The 22,096-nt window shown below is 49.9% G+C and overlaps 1 protein-coding gene across 15 annotated transcripts in view; it reads right to left on the reverse strand.

The window, feature by feature from the left end:
* MECOM (MDS1 and EVI1 complex locus) overlaps positions 1-22,096 on the reverse strand; it is a 313,801-nt gene that overhangs the window by 30,548 nt on the left and 261,157 nt on the right. For 6 of the 15 annotated variants that reach the window (XM_068691592.1, XM_068691595.1, XM_068691594.1 and 3 more), the window contains 5 exons: positions 14,969-15,103; positions 5,932-6,034; positions 4,256-4,472; positions 1,520-1,667; positions 511-667 (listed from right to left, as the gene is read on the reverse strand). In XM_068691592.1, coding sequence (XP_068547693.1) covers positions 511-667; positions 1,520-1,667; positions 4,256-4,472; positions 5,932-6,034; positions 14,969-15,103 — 760 coding nt within the window. Of the gene's footprint in view, positions 1-510; positions 668-1,519; positions 1,668-4,255; positions 4,473-5,931; positions 6,035-6,383; positions 6,520-14,968; positions 15,104-15,882; positions 16,153-16,569; positions 16,936-17,521; positions 17,699-22,096 lie in introns of those variants that run through there. The other 9 variants (XM_068691593.1, XM_068691596.1, XM_068691607.1 and 6 more) reach the window with 7 other exon arrangements.

Genomic DNA, 22,096 nt, shown 5'->3' on the forward strand with positions numbered 1-22,096 from the left:
CTGCTGGCCCTGCCTAACACCCAACACACCCAGACTGTGCCATCCCTCCAGCTGAATGGGACACCCTCCCTGTCCCTGCTGGCACTGTCCTCCCTCCCCAGCACCAGCACTAATGCTGCCTTGCATGGCAGGGCCAGATATGCAGCATAGGGGCCGCTGCTCCTCCAAAGGAGCAGGAAGGAGAGCAGCCAGCTCAGCGTGGTGCAAAGCACGGCTCCCTCTTGCCAAATCTCACTCCCCACTTGCTCTTTTGCATCTGTGCGTGGAAAAATATCCCAGGGACAAGAGGTGCATTTATACATCACACAGTGTCTGCCTGAAAGGAAAGTCATATGAAAGCAATGCTGTGCATCGGACTATGAATTACCCAATTCTCATTTAATAACTCACAGCCCCCACGAAACCAGTGGGAGAAGCCAAGGAAGAACAACACAACCTCCTGCTTGCAGATTATGCCGCTTTTCGACAAAAGGAATACACTTAACCAAAGACGTTTAGTGGAAGACTTACATATAAAAGGTTTGACACTGCTGTGGATGTGTTTATGCTGTTTGAGGCCTGAAGAAGTGGCAAACGTTTTGCCACACTCTGGACAAGCGTGAGCACGAGCCCCAACATGCTGGGAACGAATGTGCCTCTGGAGGTTGCTGGGGTCCGTGAAAACCTGCTAGGAAATGAGTACTCATTAACCAAGAAACTTAACTGCAGAAGAAGCCAGTTAACACAAGCGTCTTTCAGAATTCAGACCTCAAAGCTACTGGGAGCTTTTTAGGATTAAAAAACGGTGGATGCTTGTTGCACCTCAACACAGCCTACGGGCATCAGCGGGAGCTGTGCCTGCAGGACGGGGCCTCTTTTTCCCAGGATCAGCCAAATATTTGGTGGAGCTGTTAACCCCTATGCAGCCACCACAGCAGAAGCATTTGCCCCTGCAATTAAAAGTCATGCTTTTGAGGCCAGTGACTTCCTGCGCAACACCTCCACAGAAAACGAGTCAAACCATGGCTATGTGAAACCTCCAGACATTACTGCAATAGAAATACTTTGCTGGGCACATGGCAGCAGGAAATCTCACTCACAGTCCCAGTGTCTAGGGTTTTGCTGCAACTTACAAATGTCAGCTCAATGCAAATTTCCCATTATTGCAGCAAATGTACTTAAACGTGAGAAAGTCCTTAAGCAAAAAGCTCAGGCTCTGGGAATCTGGTACGACGAAATTTTATACAAATAATCTGTGCAGCAAGCACCGTGCTGGAAGTGATACAGATGCCCTAGGGATGAGATGGTTGCTCTCAGCACAGTCAGAAACTGGAATTTTTCTTATTTGGTTTTATATTGCAGTAACGTCCTTCCAAATCAAAAGGGGTGGGAAGCTAACAAATACAAAGTGAAGATTTAAACCCTTGGGAAACGGGCTGAAGCACTGCGGGAGCACTACGCCCTCCAGTATCCCAACCCCAGCTGCCCCTGCGAGCTCAGCGACACGAGAGATGCCGGGCAGCCTACAAATTCACTGTACCTTGGCACAGTTCTCACACTCGTAGTGCTTGCCGCTGTCATGCGACATTTGGTGACGTATCAAGTTGGACTTCCAGTTGAAAGCTTTGGGGCACTGGTCGCACTTGTACTCCCGCTCCTCGCTGTGGGACAGCATGTGCTTCTCCAGGCTGCGGAAACAGGAGCAGGGGTTACCAGCAGTTGGCAGATCAGATAACCACAGAAAAAAAAGAAAGAGCCCCGAAGGTCCAACCCTGACAGAGCCAGGCCCGTTGCGTGTCAGGCCTGTCCCTGCTGGGAGGCAGAGCATCCCCTCTGTGCCACAGGAACACATCGGCTGATGTTTCGCTGGGCCACTTGCAAATGCTCCAGGAGATGATGCTTCCATCACTCCCCAAGGAGATTATTCCATCCACCTCTCAATATTTCACTCTGGTAATTCCTCCCTGCAGTCTGAATCATTTCTACCTTATTGCTCTCACTCTAACATCAGCTAGGATCCTACCACCTGATGCAGCTCCACTCCTACGATGGGAGTCAATCTTTCTTACAGCAGGAGTAGCCCGGAATAACTCCACTGGTGGAGGACAGAATGGGCACAAGCAAGCAGAACAAAGCTTCTGAATACAGCACATTAAGAGTAAAGTTGTCTTTGATGCTTATTAACTGTGTTCAGTTATGTAGTTCTTTTCTTAGTAGTTTGTTCGGTCTGTTAGCAGGATATTCAATTCCTACCTGATTTCTTCTGCATGTCTTTGAAGTCATTTTCACCTCTGAACTTTCTGAATTTGTCTTTTAGTATTCATCTGCAGCAATTAAAAATTCGGGCCTTGCCTGCTAACATTTCTAGAGCAATTGCATCTCCACCATGCACTGGTAAACCAATCTCAGCCAGACCCAGAGAGAGCCTTGTCCCCGCTCTCCCAAACACTTGATGTGAGTACACCACCCACCATCAGCGCCAGAGCACTCCTGGCCCCCACACGAACGTCCAGACCTCAATCTTCACACTCAGCTCCTTCTCAATTTAATTATGCACACCCTCCAGCATTCGGGCCTTTTGTTTTATATAATCTGTATATAGCATGCTTCTGTACTTTTTTTTGCTGTGAACTGTCTTTGTGGTGTATTAGCCTCTCAATAATTCAAGAGTTCAGAGAATGACTGCATTCTCTCTCATTTTTCACTCTTTCTCACAGTGCTGCCCATCTATTTATGATGACTCGTTCTTTGTTTTCTGCCCTTTCTCTTCAATATTTAATATTTTAAGCTAAATTTACATTTGCTCAATGATTCCCATATGTTAGATATTGTCCTCTGGTTCATGGGCAGAAAAGAGCTTTAACACCAAATAACTCACGATGTAGAGAAATGTCAGCCCCAACTAGTGCCGCACCCACCCTGCTGCAGCCCTTTCAACTTCTCTACTGACATCAGCCCTTCTGCATCAATCACTCGGACTGAAAATTAGACACGTGGAGCTGGAAACTGCCCAGCAGCAGGCAGCGAGCAAGGCACTGCGCGTGCACAACTTCACACTCGGTGTGGCTGACCTATGGGAGCAACGTTTGGCACATCGTGTTCTCATTTTGGTGTCGTTACTTTTGAGGAGGTGTAACGGTCAAGTTGCATGAGGTGCTGATCACTGCACAACAGCGAGCAGCCTCTGCTCAACCAGCAGGAGCCTGGGAGTGGCTGGGGTTTGGGGAAGGAGGCTCCACCTTGCACAATCAGCACCTGGCACATCCAGGATGAGATGGCCCAAGGGACAAACCCTGTGCATGCACAAATCCATGCTAGCATCCCACCTCAGCAGACACCAAGAGATCCTGAGCCATGGATTAGTAAGGATTTCTACAAAAATCATGAATTTCAATAAAGTACTCTACTAGTGGACAAATCCACATTTAAATGGCATGTAATTTTTAAGCAATGCAAATAAATGCACTGCTGTCCCTAAAAGTGCATAATGAATACAATTACCTAAGTTGTACCCACATAGTGCAGACAGGAAAGAAGAAGCTGTAGGAGCATGGATTCTGCTGTCACAGACCCTGCCTGAAAGCAAAAGATACTGGCCCACATCTGCTGCTGCTATCAATTGTCTTCATACGACATATTCTTCTGTCTCATCACAGCAGAGGATCTGACCCAGCATCTGCCTGCTGAGATACCTCAGCACAACTGCTAGAACCCTCCCGCATCCTCAAAGTGAGAGCATTAAGGTGTGAATTTGTGAGGGATGTACTGCAGAAGCTCCCGTGCCCTCCCAATACCTTTCAGTAATTTGCAAAATTTGCTGCACTGCAATACATTGTGTTAAGTAGCCACAAAAAATACAGTGACATGAACACTTAAATTAACTTCAGCATATGAAGTTCTACTTTGTATTTACATTCTTACCTATGCGTATTTCAGGGACATATGCCCATAGTAACTTCTACCCAAAAATGGGAAGGAGAACTCACTTCATCTGAACTATAATCACTCCCCTGATTTCACTGCCACCAGCCCAACTCATGCCATCTAAAGTTCTGATTATCAGAAGATCCAGTTCGTAAATTAAGGTCCCTATTAATAATTGAATTTCTCATTTATTGAGACTCCATCAATTTCCATGCTCTAAAACACCAACAAGCAGCGAGATTTTATTCATCAAAAGGTGTAAGATTCTGCCCTGGCTCATGCCCTGCATGATCTGACTGAAGCCATTGCATAATTTGCCTTATTAAACCACATTTTAAGCATTCATTCCTACCTTTGCAAATCTGGGAAGACTTGATCGCACTCTTTACACTCCTGGATTTCATGCACATCCTGAAGGTCGTTCTCATTCTCAAGCTTTTTCTGGAAGTCCTCCTCCACCATGGAGAATGCGGAGTGAGGTGTGCTGCAGGGGAACTTCTGGTGGTCTACAAGCTCAGCCTTGGACTCAAAGAGCTGGTCGCAGTCCTCGCAGCGATACTGGCGCTCCTCTGGAAGACAAAATGGTTGGTGAGACTGCATCAGTTTTCAGTCATTCAGGAGTCTGGCTGAAATCTCAAACGGATATAATTGGTGCCTACTTGAGGACTGAATTGCACCAGAGAAATCACCACTAGGACTGCTTTCCCCTAGCAATACTTCAGTCCAATCTGTTCCTAAATTAGCCCTGTGGGACACATATTTGTGTGTGACTGCAGAGAACTCCTCTCATGAGTTTGATACAGGCTGATCTGAGATGTAACCAGATGGAATAGGCATGGAAAACGGTATGCTTAAAAAGGGTGACAACTTTAGCAACTAAAGCCACCACCAAAAAAAAAAAAAAAAGAAAAGAAAAGAAAAAGAAAACCCACACCAAGTTACAATAAATGAATAATCCCCAAACTCTTATTCAGAGAGCAGAAGATACTGCTGCAAATGTACAGGCAGGTATAAGAAAGCACAGCCCTTGACACCCATGCCCTGCCCTGGAAGACCCCTATATGCAGTCCCCAAATCCCTCAGAATCTGTAAAATGGCCACATTGGAATAAACTGCAACCTAATGAGCATCCAGCTGATATCCTACAGCCCGCTGTGCCTTCCTATCCCACTTCCTATCCCACTCCTCCTGCAGGGCAGGAGGAGCATTTGGAAGTGGGGACAAATTCTGAGGCATCCCAATCTGCACAGCATCAGCAGGAGCTCAGGAGTTTTACACCCAGGGCCTGTGCGTTGGATGAATAATGAATGAGCACGAGGAGGAAGGATGGCTGTGTTCTCAAAAGTGACAGCAACATTAACAACCTGAGATTTTCTCTTTTCAAAAGAGCAGTTGTTTGGCAAACTGACAAAAAAAATACAACACACTCATTATCAGGGTCCATACATCTTAGTCCTAAAGGACCAGCAACTAGCAGAGTCCAGAGATAATGATATGGACTCTCTTCCTTCTTCTGCAGTACCCAAAAACTAATTAAGTTTCTTTTCTGAAGCCTTAACGATGCCCTCGATTACTTCAGCAGACCTCTGCTTCTGCCAGGGAAAGTTTGTGTACACGAAGGTAAGACCTGAAAGAGTTGCAGGGATGCAACACTGAGAAAAATCAACTCTGCAAAGTAGAGTTTAGCAGACTGGCAGGTACAGAATGCACCACTCAATTTTTTTGGAAGCTATTTGTACCAGGTGTGATAAAGAAAGTAAACAGAAACCCTTCAATGCCACTGCTGGCACTGCTTTTGAGAGCACAGCCATACCTCAGAGGCACTGAAGGAGTTACGTTATTATTGGAGCAGTTTATTCACTGAACAGCTCTCAGAAAAACTGAAGGGTGGAAGATAGACAAATACAACCATAGTCCAGCTGTCCTCCCTGGCTACAGGCAAACTACTCTGGATTTCAAAAGTATTGCAACAGATGAGAAATCTCACTAATTTTTTGCATATCTCATATTAGATACAAAGTGACTAACCGTGAATGTCCGGAGCCATTGTTTCATGTGAATAATCTTCACTCTTCATGAACAGTAGCAGCTCCTCTCCAGGTTCAATGTCTGCTACAACTCTGTAGAATATCTGAAAAAAGAGAAAGCCAGGTGAATGCCACAAAGGCGGAGGGGAGGTGAGTCCTGCAGTCCTGCTGTGGTGCCAGGCTGGGCTGTGGCAGGGAGCCTCCTGCCAGCCCCACAGCCCTTGTGCTTTGGGCTCTATGAAGATAAAGGAGAGGTTGCTTTCAACAGCTTCTGCTGCAAAACGAGCTGCCTGATGACTGCAAACACCACCAGCAATTCATGTACTTTATTACACCAGATCTATGTACAAGGTAACCATAAAACACATCCCTGAATGACTGGCGCAGGGAAGATGTAACCTGTTTCTCCCCTTGGAGAAGGGGAAAGAACTGTGGAGAGTTACCAAATCACACCTGAGGAGATGCTGCTGATGAACAGGAGGCATCTGAGCCCACCTGCTTCAAGCACCTGAGCAGTCCTGAGAGCCACGAGGGAAGAAGCCTGTACAACCCAGCAGGCCTTTTCACTCCTCAGCTCCAAACAGGAACCAAAGGCACGCGTAGGCCAGGATGAAGGTGTGCCCACAGCAGCTCGTTGGCACGTCAGCTCGTGGCACCTGGTCCCCTCATCCAGTTGACATCGGGCTCTGGCCTGGTGGAGGAGCAGGGGCCATGCACCCGGTGGTACCATGCAGGGGCGAGCCCCTGTCGTGTGCTCGCTGCCAGGCTCTGCCCAAACAAAATTCCCCAAATGCATCTGGCTGCTCTCTGTCTCAGCAGGAAACGTGAAGAACACTAAAAAAGCTCCACGAAACAGCTCAAATAAATATTAGGAACTTCCTCAGGCCTTGTTAAACAAAAACACATGACAGCTAGGCTTCCTCCCCTAACAAATGATGCCTTTGCGCTTTCTCCATCTAATGTATTTTTAAAGGTTTCGTTCGCAAAAAAAATAACTCTCAGTACTCATTCTGGTGCCGTGAGAGGGAGGCACAAAATCCACTCTGCTGTTTAACGCCCAGCAGGTGTGTTGGCCTCGGGCTGGGTGCCCAGGGAGGGCTGTGTGGGTATTCCTCTCACGCACAGCACCCAACGGGTGGCCCCGGCGCCGAGCAGATACCCACGTCCTCCAGGAGGTGGCCGTATAGCCTAATGGTTTATCTCTCTCCAAGCGGCCTTTGCCCACAGAAACGTGCTAAACACATAAAAATAACTAAATAAGACACGTTTCCTCTGAATTGTTTTCTTTTCTTTGCCTTGTCCCCTAAGCTGCTCTGGCAGAGGCCTGCAGAGCAGCGGCAGCTAGAGCCAGCATGTCCCACTGCCCGGTGTCCCACCACCCGATGTCCCCCTCCTGATGGCCCAGGTAGGGCACAACAAAACTGCATCACAGCCTCCTTCTTGCGGCAAAAATCTCCTCCTCTTCCACACTGTCCTGCCCCCGGTGTCAGAGGGGCTTGCTGGGCTCTCTGTTTTTTGCCTGTCAGTCAGATAAATGTATAAAAGCTGCACGGTTCATTCTCCAATTCTGTTTCCCCTTAGAAAACAATGGGCTTCTTTCAGCAGTGCAAAACACCTCTTGTCTTGTCAGGTTCAACTTTTTTTCTTCCTTTCCAGAAGTACACTAGCCTCCAAAATGTGGCACAGCAGCCCTCAGCACTGTGACCCTACAACATCCTCCCTGCCCATCACCGACAGCAGCAGCATCTCCAGGCACGGCCGGGCCACTGCAGGCTCATCCTGAGGTCAGCAGTGCCATGTTTGCACAAAACAGGTCAGACTCAGGGCACTCCTCTTGTTTCTTAATACTTTCACATTCATCTTGTTTTTCACTAATTTACACGGACGCAAAACCGAATCAGCACATTAAAACTCTGCCAGCAAATCTTGAATAAAAATAATGCCACTGGTGTCTAGTGAATGTTCTTCAGGGTCACACAGAAGAGGACGTAGGTGGTGCTTCCACTGCAGCCCTGCAGCTCCTTGCTGATGTCAACACTGCATCCAGCAAACAACTGCTTTAAGCAACACTTGTTTTTCCAAGGTCCAAGGTCGATGGTGCATCCACATGAAGGTATGAAGAGAAACCATGGTGCAGCTTTCCCTGCTATTCTTCCTCCTCTGCTCATGCTGTCCCATCAAAGACGCTTCGATAGACCTTTTCACCTCTGGCTGCAGAGTAAGGACACGTGGACTGACAGGCACATAAAGAGGGGCTTGTTTGCGGAGCACTGTGCTGTGCTGCATCCCATCCCGCTGCAAGTCCCAGTATGATGCAGGATCCTCACTGCAGATGTGGGACAAATCCTTAACCAAGTGCAAACTCTGTAGCCAATCGTCCAGCCTGTTAGTGTAGGTGCTCAAAAATACTGAAATATCAGAGATGGCGAAGCTACCCACCAGAAACTGCCTGTCCAGCCCCTCTGTACCCCAGCAGGGAGAAGATACAGAGGACTAACTGGAAAAACTCCCTGGATTAAGATGAGTGCTGTGTTTTATTTGGCGTCTCACAACTAAAGCCCTACAAAAAAAGGTTCACGTGTCCGATTTCCAGATTTGGCATTTTGACATTCTTATTGTTAAAATACCACCTTTAATAATTAAAAAAAAAAATATGTTAGGCTCTGTATAAAAAAAATCCCACACCTGCACTAATATTTTATATTCCAAATTGCTTTCCACTGAGGATCTGAAATACAACAAACTGAACTTTAAAATAAAATGATCATGCAGGTAAATTTAATCTGATAAATTCAGGACATTCAATAAATGTCCTTACTACTTCACGTGAAAGGCTTTTTTTTTTCCCCACTCTTTCCACCCAAAACCCCAGAAATTCCCTTATCTAGGAAAGCACCGGCCCACCCCATGAAGTGCACAAAGAGCTGCTGCACGGTAGAGAAATGACCAAAAAAAATGAAAAGAAAAGAAAAAAGCAAAGTCCAGATGCGCTTTTCACATGCCCTGGGATCAGTGGTGTGTGACTGCAGTTTATATAGGAAGAGCAAAATCGGATCCAGATCTGGAAGCACTTTCAGAGTTCAGGGGGTCTGATGTGGGGAGCGGCCGGGGGCGGCCTCGCGCGTCCGCCCTCCGTGCCTGCCCCTGCGCGTGCTACCGAGCAGAAATAAAAGCTCCCAAACTGCCAGCCATAAAGGGAAAGGGGAGGGGAGAAAAGGAACACACACAATTTACTTTTAAATGGATGAATAAGGCCTCATTGTTATGAATCCCAGTTTACTTTTCCTGGTCAGGCACTTGAAATTTTATTTATGCTTAATAGACTGCGTTTGGCATGTGTAAAGATGACAGAGGCGTGAATTATGAATGACCTTCCACCTATTCAGGAAGTTGTAATAATTGAAATAATAGCGAAAATGCGCTCCCCGTGAGCTGGGCCTGGGGCCGCGCGCTTTGAAGCTCCCCGGCGGGGCCCAGGCCGCTTCGTCGGGGCACAGCGTTCACCACCGCTGCTGCCGGCCTGCCGTCACCAACAGTCACACCGTTTGGGGGAAAAACGTGGCATTTTGGGCCCCGCATGCGAACTGCAGTGCATACACGTCACGTGCAAGTGGGAAGATGAGTGGAGAACCAGCTCCGAAAATGATGGTGGAAAGCTGAGGGGAAAGGTCCGAAAGGCGAACGTTCACTTCTGGCTCCCATGATGAACAACTGCTGCGGCTGGAGGGCTGTGCTGTGAAACCTGAGCCTGGCTCCTCTGGCCATGCTCAGGCAAGTGATAAATTGAAAGGAAAAGGAGTTTTTTCGTGGGCTGGGGTGAGGAGTCGTCCCCGAGCCAGGCCTGAGGAACACTTCAGCAGGCAGACCTCAGCCGGGGCCTGCACCGTGGGGACAGGGACAGGGGCACCACAGGTGACACCGTGGGTCCAGCCCTTCCTGGCTTCCTGGAGTGTCCTGGGCAGCTCAAGCAGGAGATGCCACAGCGAGGATTCCACGTGAAATGGCATCAGCAGTCCCCATCTTTCTGTCTCCAGGCTGTCCCTGCACAGACACCCTTGCTCTGCATCCCCCGAGCTGCTGCTGCCTCTCCGGCGATGCTCATGCCTTCCTCCACCGTAGTTTTCTGGTGAATATTAGCCCAGGGTCCAGATTAGGGACTGCCATGTCTAGCCGAGCTCCTGCGGATGCCGTCACGGTCCCCCTCGTCCTGCTGATGGCCACCTGCACACAGATCTGCAGAGAGGGCACGGCGCCGCTGCCCTCCCACGTCCCGCTTTCATTCACGAGCCCCAACAAGCGCTCGGTGAGTGGCAGCCCCACTGTCTCTGCAGACATCCGTAATCCTCCGGACCCCCCCGCGCAAGTGGGACTTGACAGCTCTCATCACAAAACGGCGTTCTTGCTCACTGACGGCGTGCCCAACTGCTTTTATTAAACATCAATAAAAAGCTTATCGCCCCGCAGAAGTGGCGACAATTAGCTGCCATTTTTGGTGCCGAACAATTCCTCGCAGGTCACGTCAGGACAGGCCGATGCTGTGAGCAGCAGCGCTGGCAGAGTGTCGGGCTGCAGATAGCATGCAGAAGGCTGGGCAGGAGCTTCAGGCCCAGCATCACCCCAAATCACCACAAATGGAAAACCACAGCTGACGAGCTCCTTATTCCACCAGCCCCGTGCTGACACAACGCCCACTCCACTGGAGACAGGTTTTCAGTGGGAGCTGGATTAAGCTCTATTTGCTTAATAAACTAATAACTCGTAGGAGGGATCACGGCGGAATAGGGCCCCGCGTGAGCTCAGTGTGCACATGCCCTTCTGACCCATAACAGCCAAAACCTTAATTTCACTCTCTGACAACAAAGCCTCAAAACTATTCCTTAAATACACAACTTTTGCAGGTGGCTCTATGTCTGGGGCTGCTGGAGAAGTCTCGGTGTTTTTCTGCCTGCGAGCCGCAAGCCGTGGCAGGGGGGCGCAGGCAGTAAAACCTGAAACATGAAGCTGTGTCTGCAGATTACAAAAGTTTGTAAAACTTGTAAGATGTGATCAGATCTGGTGCAACCTACAGCAGTAGGTTCACTCGCCTCGGTTTATATCTCTGACATTGCACACATTGTTAAGCGTGTTACTCTACTGCTTTTTCTCCCATTTCAGTGGCATATACTTGAGTAGGGGGGGAAACACACACACGCACAAAAACACCAAAAAATCCCTATTTCATCACACACAACAAACCACAGCCTCCACAAGTTGATCTTGAGTCACTTGCAGTTTTCCATAGATAAAACAAAGAGAATCCTCCAGGAGACCTGGAACCTAAGAGCACTTTTACAGCACTATGTGGCTATGTCAGTGTCAGACGTCTGCAAGCAACAAGCAAGATAGAAACAACTTCAGGAGCTCTGATTTAAACTGCAACCAACTACATTTCTAAAAGAAAAAAAAAAAAGAAAAAAAAAAAAAGAAAAAGAAAACAGAAAAAAAAAAAAAAGAAAAGAAAAAGAAAAAGAGAAAAAGAAAAAGAAGAAAAAAAAATTATAGCTTGGAGGTGACTGCGGTCCCAGCTTGAAAATGTGCTTGGAACGTGTGACAGTCCCTGACACACCATTGCTATAGTTACTGCTGTATTTGCAACCACACTTTCATTAACATATATATCTAAAAATAATGCTTTTGCTGGGATGACAGCTCGGCCAGAAAGCCTACCAGTGCTAATCGTTCTGAAGTCATTAAAAAGTTGAACTAATAGATATTTAATGATAGATAACAGAGGGGAGTCGTCCAAGTTAGCACAAACTGCTATTGAATCCTGACTTTGAGCTGAAAAAACACATTCCAGGGAAATAATAGTGACAAGACTCTTTGCAGCTCTGCACACACGAAGGTCTCTTTAGGGAAAAGGAAAAAATGAGAGTGTGCTGTTTGTGGAATTTTATTATTCATATACATCTTGAATTACATACGGTCAGGTTAGATTGGGCATGACAGGAGATAATAGGAAGACAGCAAAGAGAAATCCTAGATCAACTTTGTTTGAAATAAAAAAAAAAAAATGCAGCTTTTAAACCCTACTCCACCTCCAATCAAATGAAATACGAGTTGCATCCAGCGTGCATGTTTTGACTGCATCCCACCATTATCGAGCTGTTCATCTCAGCAAAGCTCATTTATACAGTTATATGAAAGAGCCCAGGCCTTTTGTAAAGTTGATCCTAAGTGATGAAACCTAACCTCAAACATGAATCGGGGGGTGGGGTGGTATGTCTCTGAAAAAAAGTCTAATAGAGAAAACAACAAAAAATGTTTTTCTTTCCCTCTTTTTGTTAAATGCAGAAGGTACAGCTTAGCAGAGCGACTAGATTACACGTCGGTCTGAGCTTCACCTAAACCCTGCCTCAAGCAGTCTGGGAATCATACCTGTCTGTCAGTCAAGCCTGAATTTAGTAGCATAAACTTGTGGCCAGCGCAAGGCTCAGAGTGCTGGCAGGATCTTTTACCTTTTCAGGTACGGCACAATGTTTGCTTGTGAAATTTTACAGATGAGTTGAAGCAATTAGAGGTGAACAATTACTGCTGATCAAGTGTCCGTGCCTCAGGAGTGAAGGAGGGCTCCCAAGGCAGGGATGCTCCCCGTGCCTCGAGGGGTGCCGAGGGTCCCCCCGGGACAAGGGGTGCGCCCCCAGCTCAGCCCGCACCCCACACTCCTGCGGGGCTGCATCGCCTCCGCACTCCAGCTACCTGCAAGCACCCGTGCACGTCTTCTGCCTTTCCCATGCTTTTTTTTCTTTTTCTTATTTTTTTTTTCTGTCTAGGATCTATAGGGGCAGACTGACACAGCGCGCGCACACGCATGCACGCTCAGCCCTGACTTGCATTTGTCACTCCTTGCACATGGACACGTTTGGCCATGTAACGTCCATTCCCCAGTTTGCCTCCCTATTCTATTTTATATTACCTCTCGTGAGCTCGTGCCAGAAGAAAGCAGAAGGAGGAGCTGTTAGAAAAGCTTTTTCGCTTTAAGAATGGAGAGCACATTTTTAGCATTAACTTTTTAGGCTCTGGTCATAAAACGCTGGAGTATGTGTACAATTTTGTGGGTAAATTTGCAGCGTTTCCAGAGGGCCAAATGAACAACAATCTCTTGCTGACAGCGCGCAGTTCACAACGCGCTACTTGAAAGACGACCAATTTTTAATTTTCAAATCTCGGCAACAATAAGCCATAAAAATATGGAATTATGAACAGCACGGTACCGTGCAAAATAAATAACAAGTCTCCAGTGAATGAAAGAAATTATTGGCAGCAGTACAGCCACCATTACCAAATCTCAGAAATGTAAACACTAAAAAAGAGAAAGTTACAAGCGCCATAACTTTCATTCCAAAAACGTCAAAACGCCTGTGCGTGTCTGCGTCTCAGCGGCAGATGCCGATGTTACAGCCTGGCGTGTATTTTCAGTTATCAGCAGAGCACCAATGCCGACGCAAACGCAGTAAGTTGCTCCTACCAATTCACGTGATTCCATTTCTAACCTTACCTATTTATGCCAACTCTTATTAAACGTAAAATATTTGGATTTGCTGTTTCAATTAGGCTCTAGTTTCCTTTTCGTATCACTGCTCCATAAATGCTCTGCGTTGAGAGAATTTATCGTTTTCCAGCGTAAAACATATTTCAACTTGCAAAATGTATTTTTCATTTACTAATAATCTTTATGGCTTCTTTAGCTAAACCAGCTGCTTATATATATATACAAAAATAAAATGATATCTCGGCTGGCTGGCTCATTCTGTGCTACATGTGTTCGGGGGTGAATTTTAAAAGTTGAAAATTAAAAAAATCCTCTGTCATAGTTCCTGAAAAAGTTCATGTAAACCGGCTTAAATCAACTGTCTCGTAGGAGCTAAACGCATAATGCGGTGGTGCTGCTGGAACCAGCAGACTGTCTCACATTCATTTCCTTTACGTAAGGAATTTGATTGGAAAGAATGATTTTTAATTGAAGCTTTGTGTCTGGTTGTGATTCTTCTTTCAATACTGTCAAAGCAATTAAATCAGCTAAAGATAATCTTTAACATTCACCTGATGCAGTTAATTAAGTGGTGAAAAATGAAACGCTGATTAAAGGAACCAAATGCTACGTCGCAGGTACCAAAGTTTAAATTTGAAACAAGAACACACCATCGGTTGTTGCTTTGCTGCTTTAGATATTTTAGTTTAAAGGAGCGTAGCTTTCCTAACCTAACTTCACCCACTAAAATATTTCATAACAACACACATTATCTGCAGACTAAAGCAAACCTTGATTTAAGAAACACCTAATAACTCATCAGCATAATTGAAAACAAAATGCCTCACTGCGTCCTTCCTCCCCCCTATCCCAGTCCTTCCTCTGCCACACAACAAGGATAAATAACGTTTCAGCCTAACAAAGAGTGGATTTAAGCGCAATAAATGAAAAGAAAAAGAAAACCATTAAAGATCCCGGTTCAGCACAGAAGTATGATGAGTTTGAGCAAAGTGTTCGAGAAGGCATAATAATATTATGCACGTGTGCATTCAAATCCCAAGCCCTGTGCAGGCGACGATATTGTATTGGTAGGATTATCAGTTTTGCATCTTCCCCTCCACTCTTTCCATTAACTTCACACTGAAGTTTCTCCTTAACACAATGGCTTAATTTAGCAACACTGTTGGACTGGAACAGAAAATGCTGCTAATTTAAAATCAGCAAACACTGGCTTTGTCTTCCTAAGAAAGCAGTCCCAATTTTTATCAGGTACAAGATTAGAAAAAAAAAGAAAAAGAGAGAGGGAGAGAGAGATTGTTTATGAATTGAATAGCAACGTGGAAAAATAGAAAATTCGTATTGTCTGCAGCCCATAATCAAAATTACTCTATTCTGCATTTCACATTTGTGCCTTATCTTCTGCCATAATAGCAAACAGGCCAAAATCTGTTGTGAATTGCTGTTATTTTTTTCCAGTGACACCTTAAAGTTCCTTAAAAAATAAGTCCAGAAAGTGAACGCCACATACCTGATCACTTATCTGACATGCAACAAGGTTGTGCTGATTGTAGCATCCAGCAAACTTGATATATTTGAGCCAGTTTCCTACATCTGGTTGACTGGCATCTATGCAGAACTTCACATTGCAAAACTCATCCAAGATCTAAAAGGAAGAATACGAAAGAGTAAATCTTTCTGTTGCTGTCCGGGCATACTGATCGAAAGATAAATCACAGGTTTTCAGATAAACAAATGGATAATAATCTAGGCAAGTTATACACAAATGTGCTCCTCTGGTGAAGTATTTTTTTTTTAAATGGTCAGAATACACAGATATTAATGCAAGGACAACAAATGTACTGGAAAATGGCTTGGCAAATGTCTGCATGTAACCGAGGTGTTGCCTAATTATTGCTAAGAAACACTGTTAATGGAAGAGCCGTCTGATTTTCCTGGCACTCCTCGGTGATTATTTAGGGTTAAAATTACGATTTTAATGACACACGATCCGTCAGGGAATATCGCAGAAATGACTAAAAGAGGCGGTGGTGGCTTCATCTGAGGTTGCTGCTTTTGCTTCCGAGTTTCCGCCGCTTGCAGCTCCCCCCGGCTCTGCCCGGCTGTGCTGCTGCGCCCCGACCCGTGCTGGCCAGGGAGCCCTTCAGCTGGCCTCCCCCTCGCACCCCTGCCCCTCCTGCAGCAACCACCGCAGCTCCCCACGCCGAAATCCCCGAAAATAAAAGGGAAAACACCGCAAAGCGTGGCGGCGGCGAGAACCGCTCCCAATTGTGCAGGCACCAAACGCTCGCCGCAAGCTCCCGAGGATGCTCCCTGCCCAGCCGGGACACATCGCGGCGCGATGCTGCCCGCTGGGGGCCTGCCCCACACCCCATATCCCACATCCTATATCCCATAGCGTGTATCCCACACCCTATAACCCACATCCCAAGGGTGCCGGCCCCGGCTCACAGCGAGGACGGGGAGCAGGAGGCCGCTGCCCCCGCGGAGAGCCCCGGGGATGCGCCCCGGGACCGGGAGCTTTTTGCCCAGGTGCTGTCACCGCCCCCGGCCCGGCCCCGCCGCCCCCCGCGGGTGGCAGGATCGGGCCCCTTCTGTCCGTCTGTCTGTCCGCCCGGCTGTCTGTCCGTGTGTCCGCCCGTCGGGCCGCCCGCCGCTTGCCCCAGCCAGGCAGGGTTCCCACCTCCCCCCCCCCCCCTCCCTCCAGCAAGGCGAAAGCCACCCAAACCCAGCGCAACGCCAACAAAAATAAAGAGTATAAATAAATAATCATCATCATAATAATAAAAACTAAAGAACCGGCCCCAAAACCCGAGCTTTCGGCAACGCCGCATCCCCGCGGGTCCCGTCCCCCCCCCCCCAACAAGGGCCCTGCGCTTTTTTACTATTATTTTTTGGGGATGGCGAGGATTTTCCCTTCCCCATCACCCCTGCAATGCCCCCCTGGATTAGTTTTTTTCATTTATTTTTTTAGGGGGGTCGCCCCTCGCCCCCCCCCCCCCCCCATGTCCCGGGGGGGCTCTGCCCGGGGGGCACCGACGGGGCAAGGCTGAAGGGGTGGGTGGAAGGGGGGGGGGGGGGGAGCGGCGGCGCCGCGCTCGCTGCTCTTACCTTGTGTCGCCGGGAGCCTGCGGGGGCAAGGGGGGGGGCCCGGGGAGGGGAGGGCAAAATATCCTTCAGGCGGCTGGAGGCAACATCTCGGCGTCAAACGCGGCCGTCGGGGTCCCGGCGGGGGGAGGCTCCAGCATTTGGGGGGGGGGGAAAGGGCAAGGGGGGGGCCTTGGGGTGCCAGTAGGGGGGGCCGGGTGTTGGGGGGGGGGGGGGTGCCGGCCCCGGAGGGCTCAGCGGCGGCGGGGCTCGGCGGGTTTCTGCCGGCTCGCCATCACCTTCCCCTTTCGGCCCCTCCTGGTCTTATCGGCTGCCTTAGTGTGTGTGTGTGCGAAGAAAGTTAGCGGCAGAAAGGAGTTGGGGGGGGGGGGGGGGAGTGGGGGGAGAGGAAAAAAAGAAAAAAAAAAAAAGGGGAAAAAAAAAAAAAACACCACCACACGGCCCTCTTCGAGAGGGAGCAAAAATCCAAAAAAAAAAAAAAAAAAAAGGGAAAAAAAGCAAACAAACCCGCCGCCGCCGCGCAGCGCCCAACCAAACAAACTTCTTTCACTTCTCCGCCGGGGATGGCAGAAAAGTGTGGGCGGGCGGGGGGGCGGGCGGCTCTCCCCTTCCCTCCCCCCCCCGCCGCCTGCCCGCGGCGCTTCTTCCCCTCCCCACCCCCGGGGCAGCGCCCTCCCCGCCCACCCCGTCGGGTCCCGCCGCTCCCCCGGCGGCCCCTTACGGCGGGGCAGCCCCGGTGTCAACCCCCCGCCCCGTCCCCGCGGCCACCACCCCCTGCGTGTGTCCCCCCCCCCCGTGCCCGGTCCCCTCCCGTCCCCCTTTCCCCGGACGGCGGCGCTCCAAGCCGCAGCCCCCCCGGGTCACCGCCGGGTCGCGGCCGCCCGGCCCCTCGGCGGGGGCTCCCCGGGAGCCGCCCCCCTCCCCAAATCCCCAAATCGCCGGGGCTCCGCCGTACCTCGGGGCCCCCCCGCCGGCCCTGCGCCGCCCCCGGCCGCCGTCGGGGTCGCTGCGCCCCGGGGGCGAGGCCGGCAGCGGGGCCGCGCTCCCCCGACGGCTTCTCCCGGCCAGCGCAGCCCCGCTCCTGCCGACATCGCCGGCACTGCCACGGGAGGCTTCGGGAAACACGGCTTTTTTTTTTTTCATCTTTTTTTTTTTTTTTTCATCTTATTTTCCCTCTTCTTTTTTTTTTTCTCTCTTCTTATGTTGCCTCTTTTTTTTTTCTGCCTCTTTTTTTCTCTCTTTTCTTTCCCTTTTTCCCTCTTTTTTTCTCTCTTTATTTCCTCTTTTATTTTTCCTATTTCTCCACTTTTTTCCTCTCTTTTCTTTTCCTCTTTTATTTTTTCTTTTTCCACTTTTTTTCTTTTTTTTTTCTCTCTTTCTTTTTTTCCCCTCTTTTTTCTTCTTCCTTTTTTCTTTTTCTTTTTTCTCTTTCTTTTTTTTTTTAAATTTTATTATTTTTTTTCCCTTCCCGGCTTATTCCCCGCTTGCCTCCCCTTCCCAACCCAGCTCCCCTTCACCCAGCCGGTAACGAATCCCGGGCTGGGAGCCGCACCGGCCCCGCTCCCACCTCCCCTCCAGGCGGCCCCGAGCCCCCCCAACCCCCCCCGGCCCTGGCCCCGTCCGGGCTGCGCACGGCAGCCCCCGGGCACGGGCGCCTTTTTGGGGAAGAGGGCAGCAAAAATATAAAAAACCCAGAACTGTACATTTATTGCGCGATCCCGAAGTGCCACCCCCTTTTTTTTTTTTTCCTCCCCAAATACATTTCTCCGACCAAAAGTCGATTTTTCTTTCCCGGAGGGGGGGCCGGGCAGGGAGGGCAGGAGGAGGGCGAGAAGCCGGCTGCCAGGAGATGATGATTAATTCGTCTCAGCGGCCTGTTATCTGTGACATTGAACTGTTATTTCAGATAATGGCCATTGTTCGAGGCGGGGAGGGGGCAGAGCAGGGGAAGGAGCCCCGCTCACATCCCCACAGCCACCGGGCAGCACGGGGACCCGGCCGGGGGCTGGCACCGCACAGCACCGGGGGACCCGGGGCGCGCCCCCCGCTCCTGGCCGCCCGCTGCCGGAGCTGCCCGGCTTTTCTCCTCCCTCTCTCCCTTTCTCTCTCTCTCTCTCTTTTTTTTTTTTTTTTTTTTTTTTTTTTTTAATTTAGCCATAAATTGGACCGGCTCGAGCTATGAGCTGTTCTATTTTCTTCCTGTCAGGATGAGGGATTTGTTTTATGATGCATTGTGTATTAAATACAAGTAATCTGGGAAACTGATTGCTCGAGCCCATATAGCCCGAGCCGGAGGCCCCGGAGAGGAGCCGGAGCCCCCCCTTCCATGCCCCCGGCTTTACCACAAAAGGAGGAAACGCCGCTGGATAAACAAAAGGGCCTCCGGTACCGGCAGCGGGGCCGCTCAGCACCGGGGCTCCGCCGCCGCCGCCCCGCCTGCGGCCGCCAGGTGGTGCCCGGGGCCGGGACACGGAGCCCCCGCACCGGCAGCGGGGCAGGGACCGGCAGCGGGGCCGGGAACCGGCCGGGGGCGGGAGGTTCGTAGCCCCCCTCCCGGGCCATTCTCCGTTTTGGGGTGAAAAACCCCATTTTGGGTCCGTGCGCCGCTTGCGGGGGCTTGGTTGGAGCAGAGAAGGAGGAGGAGGAGGAGGAGGAGGAGGAGGATGAAGGTGCCCCCCCCAGCAGATGCCCCGCACACCCCCGCGTGTTTTCCTTCTTTCCAGCCAGAGCCTTTGAAACACATCTGCAGCCTCTCCGCCCTCCCCGTGGACGGCTCGGTAGGCGCTTCGAGAGGCCCCGATATTTCCACAGGGTCCCTTTTGCGATTGTTTATTTAAAATAAGTCGCTATATTAGTGGAGGCAGTAAGGAGTTAGTGCTCGAGTCTGCTAGTAATTCCCACCAGGCTGTAAACTGATGCCTCTTTTAAGCCTTTAACTTCATGGTCGTCCCAGAAGTAAAAGTTCTCATAATGGAGACCCTATGGGCATCGCGCATTCCAGCACATCATTAAAGCACGGCCAAGCAGCTCAGCCGAAGCCAGATGAAATAACTGCACTGTCCGCTTTTAATGGGCTTCCTGTGGACAAACACTGCCGGGGACAATGGGGGAAAAGCAGACGAGCCGCTGGTGATTTTTTAGAGGGCCGTCGGTGCTCACGTTCGGCTCGATGTTAGCCGGGCGTTTATAGAGCGAGCCGCTCGGTAACCGCATCTGTAAGTGGGGTTTAGTGTTATGTTCCTCAAGGTGACTAAACACAACACTGAGCATCCTGGCTAACGCCGTGGTGAAGCGCTTCAAATCCTAGGGAGGGGGGCAAGGAGCAGGAAAATAAACCAAACACAGCAAACAGCAGCCCTCCGACGGACCAGAAGCCCCAGGACAGACCCAGGAAAGCAGCGCCGAGCAGGGAAAGAGGCACAAGTCCTGCATGCAAATCCCCCCCCCGCCCATTGCCGCAGATACTGACTTAAAAAATAATAATAAATAAATCAAATCGAGCAAACCACCGGCACAGCTGCCTGTCTCAGGGCAAGGAGCTGCTGCTGGCGCAGCCCTCGCGGCGGTGGTGGTGGCAGCCGGGGTTTCGCCACCCTCCCCGGCCCCCTGCCCTCCCGCTCGTCCTTCCCGGCCAGAGGCAGCTCTGGAGCGAGGGAGAGGAGGAGGAAATTAAAGGTAAAAAAAAAAAAATGTAAATAAAAAATTTCCCTTGGTCTGGAAATGGGCCCAACTGAAAGCATGTTAATCTCCACCTCGGTAATTTGGTTCTTCTGGAGAAGACAGAAGCCCTGCTGCTGTGCCCTGCACTTCATAAATCACGGCTTTATGTGGACAAGGTCAGGGCACCTAACAGCTCCGACATGGGCCTTGCAGTGGCTCGGAGGGCTCCGGCATGTTTATTCTCTCGCACAGATCTCCGAGGAGCAGTCCAGCACGCTTCTAATTACTTTTGATTATTTTCATTTGCTCGGGTCAGGCTGGCTTTGCCGGCGCTGCTGGAGGGTGGGTTCCCCCCACCCCGGCCAGTGGCGGGACATGGGGGAGCTCTGCCACCCCCAGCACCCCTTTTCTGGGGCTCTCCAAGCACACAATGCGGTGCCTGGGGGCTCTGGAGGCTCCCCCCAGCAGTGGGGTCCCCTTTTGGGGGTCTCCAGTGCTGGGCAGTGAGGGACTGGTTGGATATGGGGAGTGTGCATGGAGCAACCACCCCCTTAAAAATACTAATTACTTCTGGGGAAAAAAAAATAACAAAACATAGTCCAATATAAAATAAAATATAGAAAGTGGTGGATGTGTGGGTGGCCAAAAAAGTTGCAGGATCCCTGCTACTGTGGTTACCTAAGAGAAGGAGGATTTACCTTCTCCATCAGTAAGACATAAAGATGGGTCGGTGATGGGTGTGCAGCTGCCTGAGCGGAGGGTGCGTGAATTTGCTCCTCGAGGAAGGTTTGGAAACCTTGTGGAAACTGCAGCAATCCCTTGGCCAAGAGATGTTGCAAAGCCTTGCTGCCAACAACCCCAGTCCTTGGCAGCCCACGACGAGGTGCTGGGGATGCGCTGCTGCTCGCCCACCCTCCCACTGCACGCCCGCTCCTTCCCCGGCCCTGCAATGGGCACCCCAAGGGCAGAGCGCTCCCAGTTTCCCTTTTCCAAGCCTTCCCAGCAGTTCCCCTGCCAAGGCACGTGCTCTGGCACGGGATGCTGAGGACTGTGGCTGTTCCCAGTTGTAACGTTCATTGCTTCCATTACAGAAGAGTCTGGAAGCCTCCGAGCTCAGACCCTTCTCATGCTCCCAGTTACTGTGTGCCCAGCCAAGCCAGCCGGCTTTGGCACGTGTGTGTCCTGAGCCAAAAGTCACCTAAAACACCCCTGATATCTTGCTCATTTTAACACTTACTGGACACAGGACGATTCAATGCACCAGCTGATTAACGTGGGTGCTGGCCTCCTGACCAAGGAGCTGGGGGTTTTACTGTGCTTTAACTTTTCCTATTTTGAAAGAAAGCCAAAATTCTGGAGGAGCAGGGAAACTCTACCAGTGATGCCCAACATGATGGAAAAATAGTCTGATATGTGTGTTGCTTTTTTTTTAGCATGCTGCCACTCATACTTGGTGCACCACAGCTGAACAAACCTACACCGAATGTGTACCTACTGCTGCTTCCCCCAGTTTGCTCCTCCTCAGGCCAAGCAGCAGGACCCTGCGGGCAGGTGGACGTGGGGTGGCCAGAGGTTCCCGTCACATTTGGCAGCTCCTTCTCTGCCCAGAAACACAGCTTTTTGGCAGAAGCTGCTCTAAATATAGCAGAACTCTAGGAAATGCCCTCATGACCTCGGAGGTGGCCGAGGAGCCTCCCCAGAAGGCACCATACCCAGGAGGTGGAAAGCCAAGCAAGGATTTTGCAGGCTTCCTTTGTTATGTGGGTGCATAAGAATTCAACAGGGACCCGTTAACTCTTCACTCCCTCCAAAAGTTTAATTTTCAGGACTTTTCATTCGCCCCCAAATCCCAGGGCCTGCACTGAAAGAC

Source organism: Anas acuta, chromosome 9 (genome assembly GCF_963932015.1).
Source record: "Anas acuta chromosome 9, bAnaAcu1.1, whole genome shotgun sequence".
NCBI lineage: Eukaryota > Metazoa > Chordata > Aves > Anseriformes > Anatidae > Anas > Anas acuta.